General features: G+C 49.1%; 1 protein-coding gene across 1 annotated transcript; it reads left to right on the plus strand.

The window, feature by feature from the left end:
- Nucleotides 1-5615: 5615 nt before the first annotated feature.
- Nucleotides 5616-15365, plus strand: gpr61 (G protein-coupled receptor 61). The gene is made up of 2 exons (XM_035380955.1): nucleotides 5616-6048; nucleotides 12399-15365. The coding sequence occupies exon 2, from the start codon at nucleotides 12694-12696 to the stop codon at nucleotides 14158-14160; it is 1467 nt and encodes a 488-aa protein (XP_035236846.1). The 5' UTR covers nucleotides 5616-6048; nucleotides 12399-12693; the 3' UTR covers nucleotides 14161-15365.
- Nucleotides 15366-20470: the final 5105 nt, after the last annotated feature.

The following is a 20470-nucleotide window of genomic DNA, read 5'->3' on the forward strand; positions in this document are numbered from 1 at the left end:
GCAGTAACGTTGCTTCTAATGTTAACATTATTTACCTTTTTCATTGTACATCTATTTAATCCTTGTTTTTCTTACAAAAGGTTACCCTTATTTATAAGTTAACTGTTCCATATTTTGAATTTGCTCTACTAATTCTCTCCATTTTTGTATCTGTGACACTTGAGTCTTGAGACACTTGAGTCACTTATTTTTATAATTTTCATTAGGTAATGCTCCCTATTATCTACTATTTCCTACAACAATATAAAAATCTGAGTTCATATCAAAGGAGAATTTTAGAACACTTTTTGCATCTCTTTTTGTAAACTTTTCCAAAATGATTTCAAAACGGGGAATTTCCAAATAAAATATGCCTGAAGTCAGCATGACTCCCACCAGCATTTTGAAGGCACAGTCAAGTTATATTTAGCTTGTTGAATTTGCGTGATAAAATAACACATCCGTATCTTGCATGCACATTCTGTCCAAAAATTAGAAGCCATGGTTTTGTGCACTGCTAGACCCATTACTCCCAGTCCTCATCTGATATTTGTGTATTAAGTTCCTCCTCCCACTTTATCTTAGCTCTTACCTAACCATTTTCTAAAATTTTATATAGTGCAGGGTTAATTTCTCAACAAGAACAAGGTGTTTTTATTTGTATATCCCTGTTATAAATATAACTTCTCACTTGTAAATATCTATGAAAATGGGAATGTGGTTGTTTAAGTAGAGTTGCCTTATTTTATCCCAAACTTTCCTTGTATTTTTAACCCAGATTTTACTAAATCGTTTTGCCACTGAATAAGTCTTTGAAAAAAAAGGAAGCATTTTTTAATAAAGCCTTTATTTGTCCTTGACTCGACTGACCTTCACAAAGTCTTTACTCAACCAGGTTCTTATGCCTTGAATTTGAGCTACAAAATAATTATTTTTAAGTTTAGGGAGAGCAAGCCCCCATTTCTTTTTACTCCATTTAAGCACCTTCATTTTCACTCTTGGCTTTTTACCATCCCATATAAATTAATTTAACATTGCATCCCAGTTTTTAAACATAGCCATATTAATGTATAATTATAGAAATATGAATAGATAATGTTTGAAACAAAAACAAAAAATAAGGCCATACGCCCATGCAAATAGTATTTATACGTTCAAATAATCACATAGGAACCTTTCTCCCTCTATTCATGTCCTGCTTTAACTGAGCTTCCAAGCATTCGTAATTCAGATGATACAATAGGTTCAAATCTTTCAGTTTTAAAATTCCCAGGTACCTAATTCTATCCTGAACCCATTTCCATTCATGTATGCCTTTTGTTTGGTTCTAGGTCTCCTAAAGTGAGTGCTTCACATTTTTGCATGTTTAATTTGTTTAATTTGAGTCATAGCTGTTTGTATCTCCTTTAGTATCCTTTAGGATTTCCTTATATCAGTCATCATGTCATATGATGCATATTTATGCTGTGCATTGATTTTAGGGTTTAAAACCTTAGAGGTATGTTATTATTATTGTTATTGTTCTTCTTCTTATTTTTTATTTTTATAATTCTTATTCTTCTTATTTGGCTATACTATTTTAAATAAAGCTTTGTACTCTTGCTAATGTTAACAGCAAGATCTCCAGCCATAGGTGTGGGTTTAATTTAAACCTTGGGGGAGACACACTGGTAGGAAACACTGCCTCGCCTTGCTTAGTGAAATGTCAGGACTCACAAGCATATTAGCTAGTCTAGGGACAAATTCATGTGTCTCGCATGTTTTTCACAAAAATAAATCAGACGTGTGTAGTCTAAAAGCCTATTCATCTCCAAACCAGGTGTAACCGGGACTAACATAATATAGTCTCCTCTGAAAAAAGTGTGAGAGTGCAGTACCGCTGCATAGCCACAAGGAAAATTGGGTACACATCCTCTGAAGTTTGCATATGCATAAGAATGTTTTTGCATCAGCGTTTTTTTAAGTTTTATAAATCTCAATTTGTGTGTTGATTTTTCCGTAACTTCAGAAATATTCCATTTAAGAATAAAAATCCATGCTTAGAAGAGTGAAGCCCCAGCACACGAAAACTACTGCTCCAAACCAGCGGCCTGTGTCACAGAGCAGGACCACTGAGTTAGCTGGGTAACTGCACTGAGTAAAACCCTGTATCACAGAGCAGGATCACTGAGTTAGCTGGGTGACTGCACTGAGTAAGACCCTGTATCACAGAGCAGGATCACTGAGTTAGCTGGGTGACTGCACTGAGTAAGACCCTGTATCACAGAGCAGGATCACTGAGTTATCTGGGTAACTGCACTGAGTAAAACCCTGTATCACAGAGCAGGATCACTGAGTTATCTGGATAACTGCGCTGAGTAAAACCCTGTATCACTGAGCAGGTTACTGAGTTATCTGGATAATTGCACAGAGTAAAACCCTGTATCACAGAGCAGGATCACTGAGTTATCTGGATAACTGCGCTGAGTAAAACACGGAACAGCTCTTTTACTTCTGTCCATGTTCCAGATGTGGGAGGGCTCAGGGATTTACTCAGCGCAGTTATCCACACTGGTGTGTGTGTGTGTGTGTGTGTATGTGTGTGTGTTTGTGTGTGTGTGTCTGTGTGTGTGTCTGTGTGTCTGTGTGTATGTGTGTGTGTTGGTGTGTATGTGTGTGTGTGTCTGTGTGTTGGTGTGTGTTTGTGTGTGTATGTGTGTGTGTCTGTGTGTCTGTGTGTTGGTGTGTATGTGTGTGTGTTTGTGTAGTTTGTGTGTGTGTGTGTGTGTGTGTGTGTGTGTGTGTGTGTGTGTGTGTGTGTGTGTGTGTGTGTGTGTGTCTATTGGATGGCGTCTGTGTGCTGTATTTAATGCGGGTTATTATTGGATGGGGACGAATGAGGCTGCTGCACTTTGTGTCTCTGAGTGGGAAGCCGGAGTCTATTTCTGCGTTGCTGTGGAAACCATTGTATTTGCAGCTTCTGTGATTGGTGCTACCGGGATGAGCAAGAAGTGCTATTTCTGTCAATATTCAGCACCTGAATCATGTATGCGCTCACACGTATACACGCGCATGCACGTTCAAGCATGCAGTCGCACACTCGCACATGCACACGCATGCAGGCAAGCACATGCGCATGTGCACACACAAACACACACGCAAACTTGCATATGCACAGTATCTCCCTGTGTAACTCACAAACGCACACACATTTCTGTCAGACGTGATCACATACTCCCTCTCTCTCTGCTTCTGTCTCACTCAGGCTGTCTTTAGTTGTTCTCACACACTGATGCCCCCCCCCCCATCCCCCTCCCACACAGTTCTTCTAGTACCCCTCAATAACAACACGAGAAGAACTGGCATTTGAAAAAATGTATTCTCCTAGTTTGCCTGGGACATCTTGTCTTAGGTGTTAACAGAACTGCTAAGATAAATAAACGGGACAGCTGTGTTTTTGGTACAGTTCGTACTGCGGTGCAGACTGAATGATGTCACCATTAGTCAAGGATCTGTCATGTGATCATGCGGGGGTGGTGGGGGGGGGGTTTGGGTGCACTTGGGGCAAAAGAGGCTGGTGCCCCTTTCATTCGATTTACAAACGAAAAAAATATTTGTTTTATTGTTGTTGCTGTCATTCACTTTCATTTCATTCATTCATTTTGGTAAAACATATTCTATGGGTGTTGTAAAAAGTTTGGTGTGCCCTTTTCTCAATTCGAGCCCCTGCCTCTCAAAAGGTCCCTACAGCCCTGATGTCAGCACACTGCCCACTGTACCTGACCACTGAAGAGGGCCCAACCAACTGCCCCCACAGTCAAACACTCCACCCCCTGGAGAATGTGAACTGCCCTCCACAGCCAAACACTCCACCCCCTGGAGAATGTGAACTGCCCTCCACAGCCAAACACTCCACCCCCTGGAGAATGTGAACTGCCCTCCACAGCCAAACACTCCACCCCCTGGAGAATGTGAACTGCCCCCACAGTCAAACACTCCACCCCCTGGAGAATGTGAACTGCCCTCCACAGCCAAACACTCCACCCCCTGGAGAATGTGCATCACTTCCGTTTGCCTATAGGGCAAATATGCTTCACACACACACGCTTGACCTGGCCAAAATCCCAAACTGGCTTTCACAACCTGCCAGCAGATCATCCCCCTAGTTTAACTGGCAAAAAAAACCACCGCTCTCCCCGCTTCGCCTCAGCTGATGTGTGGAGAGCATTCTGCAAAATGGCTGCCGTGCATCACCCAGATGGCTGCTACACACTGGCGGCAGCTGAGGCGACTTTCTGCCTCATTACTGTAAAAAGTGCTTTGAGTTTTCGAGAAAAGCGCTATATAAATGCTAGGCATTATTATTATTATTATTATTATCATCATCATTTACGCACACAAAATACTGAAATATTAATGTGAATAACCAATACCAATGTTACAGCACATATGCACACACGAAGACTGCTGAAGGAACAGAGACCTGAAGCAGGCAGCCAGTGCGCATCCTCCCTTAAGGCACACTCAGAGGACTCAGGAAAACTGCCCCACTCATTTCCCAGACAGCAGTGGCAGAATGCCTGCTGGCAGTGAGGGAGATTTAAGGCTAACGTGAGTGACTTCAGCTCCAGACCTGGTCTGACAGTGTGCTTAGTGGCATTAGTGGCATTAGGGGGGGCCCACCAGGGATTTTAGGCCCCAAGAAAAAAAAACTCACATTGGGTCCCAGAACCCCAGAAAATCCTACATTCTAATATTTTTTGAGGGCCCCTGTCAGTCGGGCCCCTTGAAATAGTCCTAACCCCCCTCCCCCCCCCTTCCTTACGGCACCCCTGCTGTGCGTGTCATTTTTCACTTTTCAAGTTGCATGAGTGATTTCGCTCAGTCATTATGTTCATGCCTTCTAGCGCATTGATAGTGTGTTATGAGTGTATTCTCATTGCCTTATGTGCAGGTCCTTCAGAAGAGGTTTGCCCTCCAAGGCTGTTCGGTGGGCAGACCCTGTCCATTCACAGACCTTCCAGCAGGACAGCCATGTCGTGATCTGCGAGATAAATCCAAAGTCTGGGGGAGAAGAGTGGGGTGTGCAAAACTGGACTCCGTGTCGTAAGACATGCAGCGTGAGTGCTTTGCATTTGTTGGTTTATCCCTACTTTTTCTCTGCTGTTGTTGTTTTTTGTCTGCCTCACTGTAAATAATCAATTTTTGTGAGAAAGCTTTTCAGGGACGCCACTTTTGAGGTGTGTTTTGTGTGTGTGTGTAGAGAGAGAGAGAGAGAGAGAGAGAGGGAGAGAGGGAGAGAGGGAGAGAGAGAGAGAGGTGGAAATGAGAGACCTGGTGTAAGCTTTACTCATTCAATGTCGATTCTGTTTTATTGACTGTAGGTCTTGCCAAAGCAGAGTACATGGCATTAAGCAAGCAATCAAACAAAGACAGATTTACAGTTTAACCATTGAACTTTGACAAGTCCACAAAACACCGTCATTATAATAAGAATTATTGCTAGAGACAGTTGTAGATATAATAGCTTCTAATAATAGCAGCAGAGGTCATGATAGCCATGAGGCACTAGGACCCAGAGGAGCCCCCAGCCTGCCTGGCTGCCTGCTAGCCTCCACCGTTCTGCTCTCTTCTGCAGTCACTGTATGTGTGTGTGAGAGAGAGAGAGCAAGCGCATGTGTGTGTGCTCCAGAAGCAAGGGGAGAGAAGCCATCTCTCTCTCTCTCTCTCTCTCTCTCTCTATCTCTCTCTTTTTTTCTCTCCCCTTTCCTCCGCCAGTCCCTCCGTCCGACCGCCATCTCGCCCTCCCCAAGACCAGGCGAGCATCCAACCCGGAGGGAGGGGAGGGGTTGGGTCGGCCTGTGTGTGTGAGAGTGCGGAGTGTGAGTGCGGAGTGTGAGTGTGTAAGTAGGGTGTGAGTGTGAGTGTGAGTGTAATTGGGCTGTGAGTGTGTGTGCTGAGGGAAAGGGGGGTCAAGACGAGAGGTCCAGCTGATGAAGAGCTCGAGTTTGCGCCCCCCCTCCCTTACGGAAAGCCCCGTCGGAAACCGGGGGGGCCCCCCCTGGCGATGGCCGACCTCGCTGGATCCAGGTGAGTCTCTGTGCCTCTCTCACTGAGGAACAGCAGGGGTTAGCGGCTGCTGCTCACTCACCACAAACAGGCTCCAGGGCATCTGTGCGCTTGCAAGGGTCAAAGGTCAGCTGGGACATGCATATCGCTTGTGTGAGCATGTGTGAGTATATGAGTGAGTGTGTGAGTGTGCCAGTGTGTGAGTATATGAGTGAGTGTGTGAGTGTGCCAGTGTGTGAGTATACGAGTGAGTGTGTGAGTGTGCCAGTGTGTGAGTATATGAGTGAGTGTGCCAGTGTGCCAGTGTGTGAGTATATGAGTGAGTGTGCCAGTGTGCCAGTGTGTGAGTATATGAGTGCGTGTGTGTGAGTATATGAGTGTGTGTGTGTGAGTGTGTGAGTATATGAGTGAGTGTGTGTGAGTGTGTGTTAGAGTGTGAGTATATGAGTGAATGTGCCAGTGTGCGGGAGTGTGAGTGTGTGACAGTGTGTCTGTGTGTGAGTGTGTGACAGTGTGTGAGAGTGTGAGTGCGTGACAGTGTGTGAGAGTGTGTCTGTCTGTGAGTGTGTGAGAGTGTGAGTGTGTGACAGTGTGTGAGAGTGTGAGTGCGTGACAGTGTGTGAGTATATGAGTGAGTGTGCCAGTGTGTGGGAGTGTGAGTGTGTGACAGTGTGTCTGTGTGTGAGTGTGTGACAGTGTGTGAGAGTGTGAGTGCATGACAGTGTGTGAGAATGTGAGTGTGTGACAGTGTGTGAGAGTGTGAGTGTGTGACAGTGTGTGAGTGTGTGACGGTGTGACGGTGTGTGAGAGTGTGAGAGTGTGAGGGTGTGGGTGCGTGACACTGTGTGAGAGTGTGAGTGTGTGTGCCAGTGTGCCTGTGTGTGAGAGTGTGTGAGTGTTTGAGAGTGTGAGCGTATGAGCATGTGTGAGAGTGTGAGTGTGTGAGCGTGTGTGTCAGTGTGTGAGAGTGTGAGTGAGTGTGAGAGTGTGTGAGTGTGTGCCAGTGTGTGAGAGTGTGAGTGTGTGCCAGTGTGTGAGAGTGTGAGTGTATGAACATGTGTGAGAGTGTGAGTGTGTGAGTGTGTGTGCCAGTGTCTGAGAGTGTGAGTGTGTGCCAGTGTGTGAGAGTGTGAGTGTGTGCCAGTGTGTGGGCCAGTGTGTGAGAGTGTGAGTGTGTGCCAGTGTGTGAGTGTGTGAGTGTATGTGAGTGTGTGAGTGTGTGAGTGTGTGCCAGTGTGTGAGTGTGTGAGTGTATGTGAGAGTGTGAGTGTGTGAGTGTGTGAGAGTGTGAGTGTATGTGAGTGTGTGAGTGTATGTGAGTGTGTGAGTGTGTGAGAGTGTGAGTGTGTGCCAGTGTGTGAGTGTGTGAGTGTATGTGAGAGAGACTGGGACAGGGCAGAAATGGTGGAGTAAAGAGTCAGACAGGACCCTTCAGCAGCTCAGAGACCAGAGGAGCAGAGCCACAAACGCAGAGAACTGGGGTTTGGGGTTTGGAGGTGCTGTGTTGTGTTGGAGCTGAAGTTTGGGGTTTGGAGGTGTTGGATTGTGTTGGAGCTGCAGTTTGGGGTTTGGAGGAGCTGTGTTGTGTTTGAGCTGAAGTTTGGGGTTTGGAGGTGTTGGGTTGTGTTGGAGCTGCAGTTTGGGGTTTGGAGGTGCTGTGTTGTGTTGGAGCTGCAGTTTGGGGTTTGGAGGAGCTGTGTTGTTTTAGAGTTGGGGTTTGGAGGTGCTGTGTTGTTTCAGAGCTGGGGTCTGGGGTTTGGAGGTGCTATGTTGTGTGGGAGCTGCAGTTTGGTGTTTGGAGGTGCTGTGTTGTGTGGGAGCTGCAGTTTGGGGTTTGGAGGAGCTGTGTTGTGTTGGAGCTGGTCCCTGATGTGCAGGCATGAGGAGGGACCCAGGCCAGGGAATCCTTGCACTGAGACAGTGGAGAGGCAGAGGGGAACATGATCTCGAAATGCAGGACCTTTCTAGATTTTGGAATCCCCCACTTTGGTCCTTTCTGTGCTGAAAATCAGGGTGATAACGGTCCTGCTGTTCTCCTGGTCATCGTTTCCTGCTTTAAGAAAGGCAGCCAGTATGCGTGTGAAAGGGACTAAGGAGGAAACGCCGGGTCACAAAGCAGGGCAAAGTCGCAGCCTATTCACAACAAAATGTGATACTTAAATTGGGTCAGTTGAGCTTTACGGAAGTATGTTGAAAAACCTCCATGTGATTTTAAATGCAGATAAACCCTGACATTTACAAAATTCTATTTGTGCTATTTTAGACACGTAATATCGTGTATCACGTACGTCTAAATGTCTGTACACTGGCACATGTTCCACATGACAGGCCAGCTTGATGCACAGCAGAACTGGCATGATTCCCAGCACATATGGTGGTGTGGATTTTGGATGGATGGACCTTTTGTTACTGAAGCTGAAGCTGAAGATTACTCCGTCACTGGGCTTCAGCGATGCTTCAGATTCGCTGAGGTTTTGCTGAATTCAGCGAGAAGACACGTCTCTCCTCACAAGCTCTCTCACATCCCGTGAGGAGGTCAAGCAGCCGTTAATAAAAGCTTCAGAATGGCAGAAATAGGGTTAATGGTCATAACACATGAAAGCCACAGAGTAATCCTGTTCAAGGCAAACACTAGTAAAACAACCCCAGCAGGTTGTACCAAATCAATGATTCAAACTGACTAAAATGCCTCAGTGTAGATAGCTTAGCTGCTGTGGCTGTCAGACCAATGAGAATAGGGTATACAAATACAACCTTTTGCTGTTTGTTTGTATTTGACTCAGTATTTGATTTCAGTGCGTACTGAAAAAGGTAGGAAAGGACACCGTGTTGCTGGTTTATGTCTCTGTGTTCGACTGATCAGCCCTGGAGTAGAAGGAGGAATAATCAATCCACATGAAAACAGATGTGCCAAAGTTCAAGGTTGTTTAGAAACGCAGAGGATAGACAGTTGGACAGCGAGCTGCGCCACAGATTCTGTAGACTCACCAGATATTCTACTCCTGTGTTCCCTCCCTTCTGTCTGGTTCTTTACTGCAGGAGGTTCCAGTATATAATGGGATTTCCTGTGCTAAATTATAGTACAGACGGTCTGTCGCCATGGTATTATCCTTGGTTAGGACTCTTAATTTACAAATAAGTTGCACTGGAATGTTTTGGGTTTACCGGCTTTGAGAACTATCAATGTTAAAAATATTGCGGAATTGTGCTTCTGGTGAGTCTAAACAATCTGTGCTGCAGTTGTGGGTTACAGAGGGGTCGCCCTGCAAGGAATGCTGGGAAGGATGTGACCGAGAGAGCCCAGGACAGTGTCCGAATCGGCACACTTACTTACTATCGAGTATACAAGCTGCATACAAGTTGTGTACTCAATAGAAGGCAAACAGATGGCCCAGGTCATCTTACCTGCTCTAATTTTTCTGGATGTGAAGATGTGAGTCGTTTTTCAGTTCTATTTCATTATCTGCTTGTCCAGAGGCACCATGGAAGATAATGAGTTTGGGAAATGGAGGGTGGATGCTCGCATTGCCTTCATGGGTGGATTGGAAAACTGGACATTACAAACTGAATTTACTCTCAATAACAGAGAGAGGATGTTATCATCAGAAAGTTATGATAATTCTATCTTTTACATATGTTGTACACCTGACCCGATTATCCATGGCCATGGATGAGCTTCTATGAATGTGGGTTTGTGTGTGTGTGTGTGTATGTGTGCTTTCCTGCATGTGGTTGTGTATGTGTGTGGGGGGGTGTGTGAGTGTTTGCATGTGCGTGCGTGTGCATATTCATATGTGTGTATGCACGTGTGTGTGTGTGTGCATGCATGTATGCGTGTCTGAGTGTGTGCGTGTGTATGTGTGTCTGAGTGTGTATGTGTGTCTGTGTGTGTGTGTGTGTGTGTGTGTGTGTGTGTGTGTGTGCATGCATGTGTGTGTGTGTGAGCTTGTGCTCTAAAAGCCCTCCGCTGTGATGTCAGTGCTCCAGGTGAGAAGACAGACACAGCTGGGTGTAGAACTCCATCGTGGGGCTCAGAACCCATACACCCCTCTGCCTTCCTGCCCACCTGCTGTAGTGTGCCAGTCTGATAGTTCTGGGGTGCCCCTGCTGGTCCCCTGCCCTCCTGCTGTAGCGTGCCAGTCTGAGAGCTCTGGGGTGCCCCTGCTGGTCCCCTGCCCTCCTGCTGTAGCGTGCCAGTCTGAGAGCTCTGGGGTGCCCCTGCTGGTCCCCTGCCCTCCTGCTGTAGTGTGCCAGTCTGAGAGCTCTGGGGTGCCCTCGCTGGTGCCCTTTCTGGTTCCCCTGCTTTTCTTCTGAGAGAGGCAAGAGCATGGGTCAACATTGGCTGCTTTGGCTCTCAGTTTAACTCAAATGTTCCTTTCTTCACAACCTCAAGTTTGAAGCGTTCATCAATCACCAACTATCGCTAACTGGCTAAACTGAGTTCATGAAGAAGAGGGGGAAAAAGAAAACAAACGCTTGCATAATTTCTGCAAGTCAAAGACAAGCAACGTTTCGCTTTATTGAATCCTGGCCACAGTATTTTGGTTATGCACACAGTTCCTTTCGCCCCTCTCGCGTTTCAAAAGGCGGGAGACTGGCGTTTACTCACCCGGCTAAACCGAGCTGTTGAGAATGAGGAGTGAGAAGACAGGTGCCGAGTGGAAGCGGGGGGGGGGGGGGTGGCTGGGGGGGGGGGCTGGGGGGGGGGGGGGGGGGGGCGGTGTTGGATGGGAGCAGGCGTGTGTGGAAATGCACTGCTCGCCCTGGCAGATTTTTCCGCCGCGACGGCAGGTGTTTGACCAGGTGAGCTCGCCACGGTAAACACCGGCCACCACGTCACCTGGGAGACCTCCGATCTCCCCTCCATAATGCATATTCGTCTGGCGTGACCTCTCCTTTCCATTCTGCTCCATTAAGAAAAGAAATTGACTCTGAAAGGTAATGCACTGTAACTAATCCTAAACAAGGAAGTCCTGGCCGGTACAATTTGGGTCCGGAGATCCACACTCGTCCCTGCATCAAAGCGAAGATTCTCGCTGAGGATCCAAGCGAGCGGCTTCTGCTCCTCCAGCTTTCAGGAAGTCAGCTCTTCTGCGCGTTAGCTGAAGCTTTCACTTGTCTTCAAACGCGAACGAAAAGGTAGCAAATAAAAGGAAAAAAACCTGACGAAAAATGTGGCCCCTTCCGAGTGAGTATCAAGTATGGCGAACCGTCAACGTTGCGTGGGTTTGTTTTCTTCGGACGAGCAGGGAAGCGATGAAATGCGCGGAGGCAGATTGTGAAGTTTCGGTTGCTCGGCACATTTTTGCCCCAATATCACAGCTCTCCTTGACTGGGTCTGTGGCAGGACTCTAAAGGTGTGTGTGTTCATTGGCTGATGGGCTCACGCAGAGGTATGACATCAAGGCATCATTGGGGGATGGTGGGGTGGGGGTGTATTTATGGACCAGAACTAAAGTCAGGCTTGGGGCCTGTTGCATTTCTTCTGTCAGACACCCAGCTGTAGAATAATGATTAATGCCGTGTTTGATCTACTGAGCTTAACAGACAGAGAAAAAGTTATTGTCTTGCTCTTTTGATGTTGCAAAAGGGTCACAAGAATGTTGGGTAGGTGGGGGCAGGGAGGGGGGGGGGGGGATTTCCCTTTTCAGGGATGGCTGCACGTGGCTTTCCATGTTTCACTACCCTCTCTGCCCACACGGGGCAGACTTTGAGATGCACGACATCCTCACCCTGATTTATGCTCCGTTTGGGAGCCTGTTGAGCCCAGCCAGATTGGGGTCAGGTCCAGTTCAGTTCAGTCAAAACCCAAAATGAACCGAAATCCAATGTATCAATTGAAAAATGGCCCATGAGGATATTTAAATTGACTAATTGAACTAGAACCAACCGCAAACTCGGTTGGCTAGAAGAACTGTGTGGCTTGGTTGCTAACATATGTGCAGAGGCTATATTCAGTAATCCTGGCGAAGATCTGAAAAGGGTAGCCGTTGCATATCATGATTAGCACATGGTGGAGATTAGCACCTTGAATTAAGTGAAATGCCAAGTGATCCACCCCCCCCCCCCCCTTAAACAGTGTTAATGTTCATAAATAACTTTTATGTTTCAGTGAAATCATTATTAGGCTACAAAATTGCTGCTGACATCGAATTACATGAGCGGCCAAGCAGCTGTCCGTTAGCGTTAGCATGCCATCTGTATGGAGGAATAAGCGCTGTAGGGTAATGTAGTTCCCTGTCCCCGGCTATTCATAGCACAGAACCGCTGCTGTGAGATATTTACCAGGAACAGAACTGTGTGATTTATCTATTTTGGCTCTGTTCTCAAAAAGGTGCTAACTTTTCTTCTTCTTCTTCTTCTTTCCCCAGGTGAGCTTTTCTGATAATGGAAGAGGCTGAAGTGTGAGGGGTGCAGCTTTCTTGGGGATCATCAGTGGAATGAGATCAGCGCCCCCCAGTGGCTGTCGGAAGTGCTCGCAGCTCTAAAGTGTTTCCTGGAGCCCCCCCCGACCCCGCTGCTCCCCGACCCGCCATGCTTCAGGGTTGAGCCCCCTCCCACCCCCCCGGGCCCCTGAGCCCGGCTCCTGCGCCCTCTTCCTGGGCCGCGAAGCATGGCCATAGCGCCCGTGAGTGACAGCCCTCTCTCGGCCCCGCCCACCCTCCCATGGATCCCCCCGTCGCCCCCAGTTACCTGCGGAACTCCTCCGGCTCCGAGCCCTGGACGCCCCGCCCCACGCCGCGGCCGTCCAACCGCTCGAGCCCGTGGGCGCCGGAGGGCGGGGCCGCGTGGCCGCCGCTGGCGCTCGCCGCCATGCTGCTGGTGGACGCGCTGGCGTTGCTGGGCAACGCGGCCGTCCTGGCGGTCATCGCGCGGACGCCCCAGCTGCGGAGGCTGGCCTTCGTCTCCCACCTGTGCCTGGTGGACCTGCTGGCGGCGCTGGTGCTCATGCCGCTGGGCATGCTCTCCGGCCACGCCCCGCTCAGCGAGGCCTTCTGCCGCGCCTACCTGGGCCTCAGCGTGGGCCTGGTGGCCGCCTCCATCCTCTCCATCTCCGCCATCAACGTGGAGCGCTACTACTACGTGGTGCACCCCATGCGGCACCAGGCCAGGATGACGCTGGGCCTGGCGCTGGGCGTGCTGGCGGGCATCTGGCTCAAATCCGCCGTCATGTCCGCCCTCCCCCTGCTGGGCTGGGCCTTCCCGTGGGGCGGGGGGGCGGGGGGCGTGGCCAGGAGCTCCGCCCCCTCGCCGCAGGGCCACAGGCGCTGCTCCCTGCACTGGACGGGCGGGGTCGGGGGCGGAGTCGGGGGCGGGGTCGGCCGCGCGGCCTTCATGGTCCTGTTCGCGCTGCTCTACTTCCTGTGCCCGCTGCTGGTCATCCTGGTGGCGTACTGCGGCATGTTCCGGGTGGCGCGCGTGGCGGCCCTGCACCCGGGGCCGCTGCCCACCTGGATGGACACGCCCCGCCGCCCGCGCTCCCGCTCGCTCGGCAGCCTCTCCACCGCGGCCGCCAGCTCGGGGGAGGGGCCCCCAAACACCCCCCAGCGCAGCTTCGGCGGGGGCAAGGCGGCCGTGGTCCTGGCCGCGGTCGGGGGGCAGTTCCTGTGCTGCTGGCTGCCCTATTTCTCCTTCCACCTCTACTCGGCCCTGGCCCCCTCCCCGCCCCCCTCCCTGGCCCAGCTGGAGGAGGCCGTCACCTGGATCGGCTACTTCTGCTTCGCCTCCAACCCCTTCTTCTACGGCTGCCTGAACCGGCAGATCCGCGAGGAGCTGGGGAGGGGCGTGGCCTGCCTGTTCCAGCGGGGTCGGGCCGCCGACGAGGACCGGCTCCCCAGCCGGGAGGCCTCCATCGAGGAGAACTTCCTCCAGTTCCTCCAGGGCACCGGCTGCAACCAGGAGCCGCGGAGCTCCCGCGGCGCGCCGAGCCCCGAGGGGGAGCTCCGCCCCCCTGTCAATCAACAGCCCCAGGCCCCTCCCCCGCGCCCGCCCACGCCCATAGACTTCCACATTCCCGGGCAGATTCTGGAGGAGACCTCGGAGCTGATGCAGCACCACCACCTGAACAGTGACCTCATCGTAGAAGAAAGCTGCATTCAGACACTGCCCCCTGCCGGACCGGAGGTGCAATAATGCCAACCGCAAAATGAAGAGCGGGTTTGTGCTCGATTAGGTCAGTTAAGGAAAAACTTTCACTCAACTGATGACCTGAAAAATCCTCATCGAACATTACTGCCCGCTTTTTCAGTTCATGAATTGAATCTCAAATAACTTGTTGAATTTATTATGTTGGAATGGAATTGACGGCAAGTCAGTTTTTTTGTGTGCGCTGGTTCTTTTTGTAGCTGATATTGTGTGTGTTCAGTTCACCAAAGTCTGTTTGGGGGGGGGCAGAGATTTGAATGCCTTTGAGCTTAAGCTCAAGGTCAGTCAGGAGAGCTTGTGATTCACTTCAGTGTTTTTCTCACGGTGTTTAATCTGGTATGAACAAATCCAACCGACCAACCAATTTCAGAGGCATTCTGATGATTGTTAGTCTATCGGTATCCTTAATTCTTTAACTTATCGCGCTTTCTTTAGCTTTAGCATCAGTTCACACCGACTGTGGTTTTGTATCAGTATGGTAGCTGAACACAAGGTCTGCTGTAAGGAAAGGAGATGAATGATTCAGTGTCCCTCCTTATGAAACAGGAGTCAGGAACAGCCAGAGGAACTTTCCTCTCTCGCCTCTTCTGTGACACCAAACAAAAAAAGATTTGCATTGCCCTTCCTTCGAAGAGGCCTTTTCAGAGGTAGGTAAATGAGAGAGAAAACTCTTGGCAATCCAAGGAAGCTTTATTTGAAGATACGGAGCAAAGTGCCGGCATGGCTTTTCGCAGCGTTAGCTTTGCCCGAGTCGGCAGCGGGTTAGCGATTAGCGCCTGAGCAACCGAGCTCAGCTAACGGATAACGTTCTCACCCTCCTCTTTCCTTTACGAAAGCGCCGCGGCAATGTTGCCTGTGAGCTGGAGGGGACCTTTCAGGGACTTTTGAACATAATTTCCCATGTTATTCCATTCTTTGTGCCAACAAGGGTGTGACCAAGATGGCTGACATCCTCACCCAGATTTCTGCTCTCTTGGAGAGCCACAGAGGGGTGTCTCATCCTCTTTAAAAAGCACCCCAACCTGATGACTCAGGTACGAGATGAGAACCAGGCCAGCTCCCTCAGGGTACAGGGGTTAGGTATCATACGAGCAGAGTGGGGAGGAGAGCGTGTTTTATCTGACGGGGGCTTCATTCTGGAACATTCGCTTCCGTCACATTCCAAGATGGAACTTTGAGCAGACTTGCTTGTTTCTGCTTGTTTTTTTTTTTGTAATTAAAGGAAATACCACATCTTCTGACTGAATTATAATTAAATGATTCATCATTAAGATTTATTTTGCGATTTGAACACCCCACTGCTGCCATTGGTATTAATAGTAAAAAGACTGACACTTGTGTCTACCTGAATACATTAACTCTTTTCCCAGCTACCTAGAAATAATTTGCAGGGAAATATGTCGCCTGAGTCTTGTGATTTGTCCACATATGGCCGTATGCATCTGCGATTTTATGCAACGTGTTGACCGTGACTGCACACAGATTTGGATATTGTGGCTACAACACGATAGATATGTAGTCGACAAGCAGTTCGTTGTTTAGCAAAGACAAAAAAGGTTTTTTTTTGTTTTTTTTTTTACTTTTTTTGACATCTCAGCGCAACATTGCTGTCAGTGACGACAAACAGGCCTGCAGTTCAGCAGCGGTCCTCACAGCCCCTCCCCCACCAAAAAAATGTATAAATAAAAATGTAAAATCGCAGGCTCTGAAGTTTCTCTAAAAGCTTCGATGTGGCTCTCATGAAGCATCTCAGAGTAGGAGGAGCAGCTGGACTGGGATCCTCTTGGCCTTTTGCTTCATGAAGCATAAGGTTCGGAGGCAGACAAGGGATATCCAGATCAGAAGCACCAGAAGGCACTGGAGCAGGAGAGTGCTGTAGGGGGCTGCAGCTGGAGCAGGAGAGTGCTGTAGGGGCCTGCAGCTGGAGCAGGAGAGTGCTGTAGGGGGCTGCAGCTGGAGCAGGAGAGTGCTGTAGGGGGCTGTTAGAGCAGGAGAGTGGTGTAGGGGGCTGCAGCTGGAGCAGGAGAGTGCTGTAGGGGGCTGCAGCTGGAGCAGGAGAGTGCTGTAGGGGGCTGCAGCTGGAGCAGGAGAGTGCTGTAGGGGGCTGCAGCTGGAGCAGGAGAGTGCTGTAGGGGGCTGCAGCTGGAGCAGGAGAGTGCTGTAGGTGGCTGCAGCTGGAGCAGGAGAGTGCTGTAGGGGGCTGCAGCTGGAGCAGGAGAGTGCTGTAGGGGGCTGCAGCTGGAGCAGGAGAGTGCTGTAGGTGGCTGCAGCTGGAGCAGGAGAGTGCTGTAGGGGGCTGCAGCTGGAGCAGGAGAGTGCTGTAGGGGGCTGCAGCTGGAGCAGGAGAGTGCTGTAGGGGGCTGCAGCTGGAGCAGGAGAGTGCTGTAGGGGGCTGCAGCTGGAGCAGGAGAGTGCTCTAGGGGGCTGCAGCTGGAGCAGGAGAGTGCTGTAGGGGGCTGCAGCTGGAGCAGGAGAGTGCTGTAGGGGGCTGCAGCTGGAGCAGGAGAGTGCTGTAGGGGGCTGCAGCTGGAGCAGGAGAGTGCTGTAGGGGGGCTGTTAGAGCAGGAGAGTGCTGTAGGGGGCTGGAGCAGGAGAGTGCTGTAGGGGGCTGGAGCAGGAGAGTGCTGTAGGGGGCTGTAGCTGGAGCAGGAGAGTGCTGTAGGGGGCTGCAGCTGGAGCAGGAGAGTGCTGTAGGGGGGCTGTTAGAGCAGGAGAGTGCTGTAGGGGGCTGTTAGAGCAGGAGAGTGCTGTAGGGGGCTGTAGCTGGAGCAGGAGAGTGCTGTAGGGGGCTGCAGCTGGAGCAGGAGAGTGCTGTAGGGGGCTGCAGCTGGAGCAGGAGAGTGCTGTAGGGGGCTGGAGCAGGAGAGTGCTGTAGGGGGCTGCAGCTGGAGCAGGAGAGTGCTGTAGGGGGCTGGAGCAGGAGAGTGCTGTAGGGGGCTGGAGCAGGAGAGTGCTGTAGGGCGCTGTAGCTGGAGCAGGAGAGTGCTGTAGGGGGCTGCAGCTGTGGTCAGATCAGTCGGTCAGGTGCCTGCGGCCGGTGTGCAAATCTATACTGCAGCGCTGAAGTAGTGACAAAGTGGTTAGCGCTCCTGCTCCTGGTTCGAGACTGTGCGCAGGTTTCCTCCAGGTATTCTGGTCAGGTTAGGTACACTGCTGCCATTGCCCTTGACCAAGGCACTCAGAACCCCCGGGCGCTGCCCTGCGGCTGCCCACCGACGGGTCGCCTGGATGGGTCAAATGCAGAGAACAAATGAGCCCACAGGGTTCAGTAAAGTGTATCTTAAACTTGAAATGCGCTTTCCTGATTTAGTGAAGTGAAATTGAATTGACCTTAATGGAATGTGTACCAGACAAGGCCAGGAGCTGGAGAGAGAGAGGGAGAGCAAGAGAGGCAGAGCTGGAGAGAGAGAGGGAGAGCAAGAGAGGCAGAGCTGGAGAGAGAGAGGGAGAGCAAGAGAGGCAGAGCTGGAGAGAGAGAGGGAGAGCAAGAGAGGCAGAGCTGGAGAGAGAGAGCCTCGCCTGCCCCTGGCGTTCCTGAGTGCTTATGGGTAAGCGGCGGCCGACGCTCCTCCACAGGGCCGCTGTGTTTGGCTGTAAGCAAAGCAGCTTGTTGTGACCACACTGCTCGGGATAGAGGCGGAGTTCTCACCTGTCCCTGGCTCTGTCTCTCCTTTACCTGAGCCCTACACGGCTCAGCTCTCCCTAGTTTTTTCTCCCTCTCTCTGTCTCTCACTCCTTCCTTCTCCTCCCCAGTGGGTTGTTGTTTGGGGGGTCGGGGCGAGCGGGTAATGTAGCACAGAGACTGGATAGAGAGAGAAACAAACTTGGACCCCCTTATGAAAAAATCACATTTGAAATAGGCCTTTTCACATGCGAAAATCAAAATTTGGACTGGACATTTTCACATGTGAATGAAAATTGGTCACGTTGAATCATTTGCATCTTCATGTTTTCATGTGTCAGTGACTTCTTAAAAATGTGAACTACAGTTTTCACGTGGACACAAAACATGACTTGAAATAGCATGGGTTACCTTTTTCTGCTCTCATCTTATAAGTGGGAATACTGTTATAGTTCACATGTGTTCTCCTCAAATGTTGGATGTTCATGTGTGGTTTTTGAACACATTATTTTTTCATAAGGACCTTGGGGGTGGGTGTAGGTCAATGAAACATTATTTGAAGGACTGTGTCTTAGGAGATGCAATGCTTCTTGCTTAATGACTTGAGCCTTCATGGTTATTCTCGAAATAGCTTACTTTTCTTACGTTGTTGAATAAAGGTATGTTCTTTCGGTTCTTTCACATCAGAAGATTGTGGTATTTGGGTGTTGAAGTAATTCCCAAATTACACTGGATTGGTTTAAAAGCAGGCAGAATGAATGTAATGCTCTCCATTATGTGCAGCTAAAAGCACAAGCTCGGGTCATGTAATACCAGGCTGATCTCTGCATAAGCACCAGATGGAGAGGGCTAAAATATGCTTCTCCACGCTGCTGTGAGTTGCACCTCCTGTGGCAGGACTACTGCCACATGCTGGTGAGAATCTGAATTGCAACAGTGTGCATTTTTGATTAAACTTTCAATAGAACTAAATTTCATAGTAAAATAATAATAATAATAATCTACTCAGAAGTAGATTCATGACTGAACACGGATAAGTAGTCAGGGCCTTCTTTACCAAAGGACTCAGTCCTAAAGTGAGATCTCTGTATTGTTTGTGGAAACCTGTTCTGTCTCCCTGCTCTCACACACAAGATCAGCTTTCAAAGAATCTTGCCCTTACCAAAGCATAACAACAAAATTTCTGCCTGTAGAAAAAGCTCTATTGGGCAGGGCAATGCTCACACATACACTGGCTGGATGAAAACTGCTGAGTAAGCTAATGCCTTGTCACCTCACTGATGAAGACACACTCTGTGAAAACACTGTCTTTTTCATACAGCAGTTATATTTCACTTGGGAACATAAAAATGTATCTGTGTTTTTTTCTCTGTTATGATATAAAAGGTCTCCAATCTCCCAACGCAGTGTTGTGCTATTATACTCCTGAGCGATTGTTAATTAGGACAGTGTTGAGTGTTGCAGATGGCTTGGATTCATTTAATTACAAAAATACCCTTCAATATTCTCTGTCCAAATTCTCCGTCTGACTCCCATACAGATTTTGCAGACTTTCTCCCACCATACCGCCTTTTAAAAGTGCGCATCTGGAATTGATGACAGTACATACAATTAATCTGACACCTTCCGCATGAATTTTACAAAAAGTCCCCGCATTTGGGGATGAATGATTCACAGATCTGGCAACCCCGAGCGTGTTCTGGCACACAGATGACGGGTTGCCATGTGGTCTGTGCAGAGCATTAAAGGGTATACCCAGAATTGAGGATCAACTTTTTGTTCTGTGGCAAAAAAAAGGGAGGTTTTCAGCAATAAAAGCAGATACAGTGGGGGATAAATGATGGGTAGTGATCCTTCTTTGTGAATTTTCTCTGCCGTACCTGTTGGGGGGCGGTGTGGGGGGTGGGCAGGTGGGGGGGTGGGGTCCTGACGTTCCCATCAGTAGCCCCATGGTGGCGATTCCGATTACAATCTGAGAATCGATGGAATCGATTTGATTCCTGACTTCAAGAAACAGGAAAACTACCTCACCCTCCCCCATTCAGAAACAGAAGACAGAACGACACCTCAGACGCATTCTGACATTCTGCCGCCTCAAAACCAGACGCGCGCTGCACGCAGGGTCACCTGCGTGAGGCTAACTCACACGGACTCATTTACTTTGAACTTCACTGACCTTTAACCTTTAACCCCTGTCTCAGAACTGCACTGGTGTCACATGTGGTGGAGCACCAGACTTCACCGAGAAAACACAGGAAGTCTAACACAGGAAGTCTTCAGACTGTGTAATCACAGACTGTATGGTCTGTCGTCCTGAGATCTCTAGAAAACAGCTGGTTTGTGGATGAGAAATTCTTAAAATAATCTATTTATTTCTCCTCTCATAGTATTTATTTATTTATATATTTATTATGTAAGATACATGGACTATTGGGTATTGATCCTTCTTTGTAAATTTTCTTCTGGGTTTTTTTTGTGTGTGTGATATTTTTCCTTTGTTGTGTATTCTTCAAAATATTTTGCTGAATTACAAAATACAAACTATTTATTTTCCAGTGTTATGAGACTGCTTGTTATGGTTTGCCAGTATGAATAGTTTAGCCTGTACTGTGTCAGTGTTTTCTGAGTGGTTTGGCTGTGTCAGTGCTTCTGAGTGGTCTGTACTGTGTCCGTGTT

The sequence above is a fragment of the Anguilla anguilla genome, chromosome 11, assembly GCF_013347855.1.
Source record: "Anguilla anguilla isolate fAngAng1 chromosome 11, fAngAng1.pri, whole genome shotgun sequence".
NCBI lineage: Eukaryota > Metazoa > Chordata > Actinopteri > Anguilliformes > Anguillidae > Anguilla > Anguilla anguilla.

Coding starts and splice junctions, on each gene's coding strand:
- gpr61 (XM_035380955.1), top strand. CDS start 12,694: ATGGATCCCCCCGTCGCCCCCAGTTACCTGCGGAACTCCTCCGGCTCC.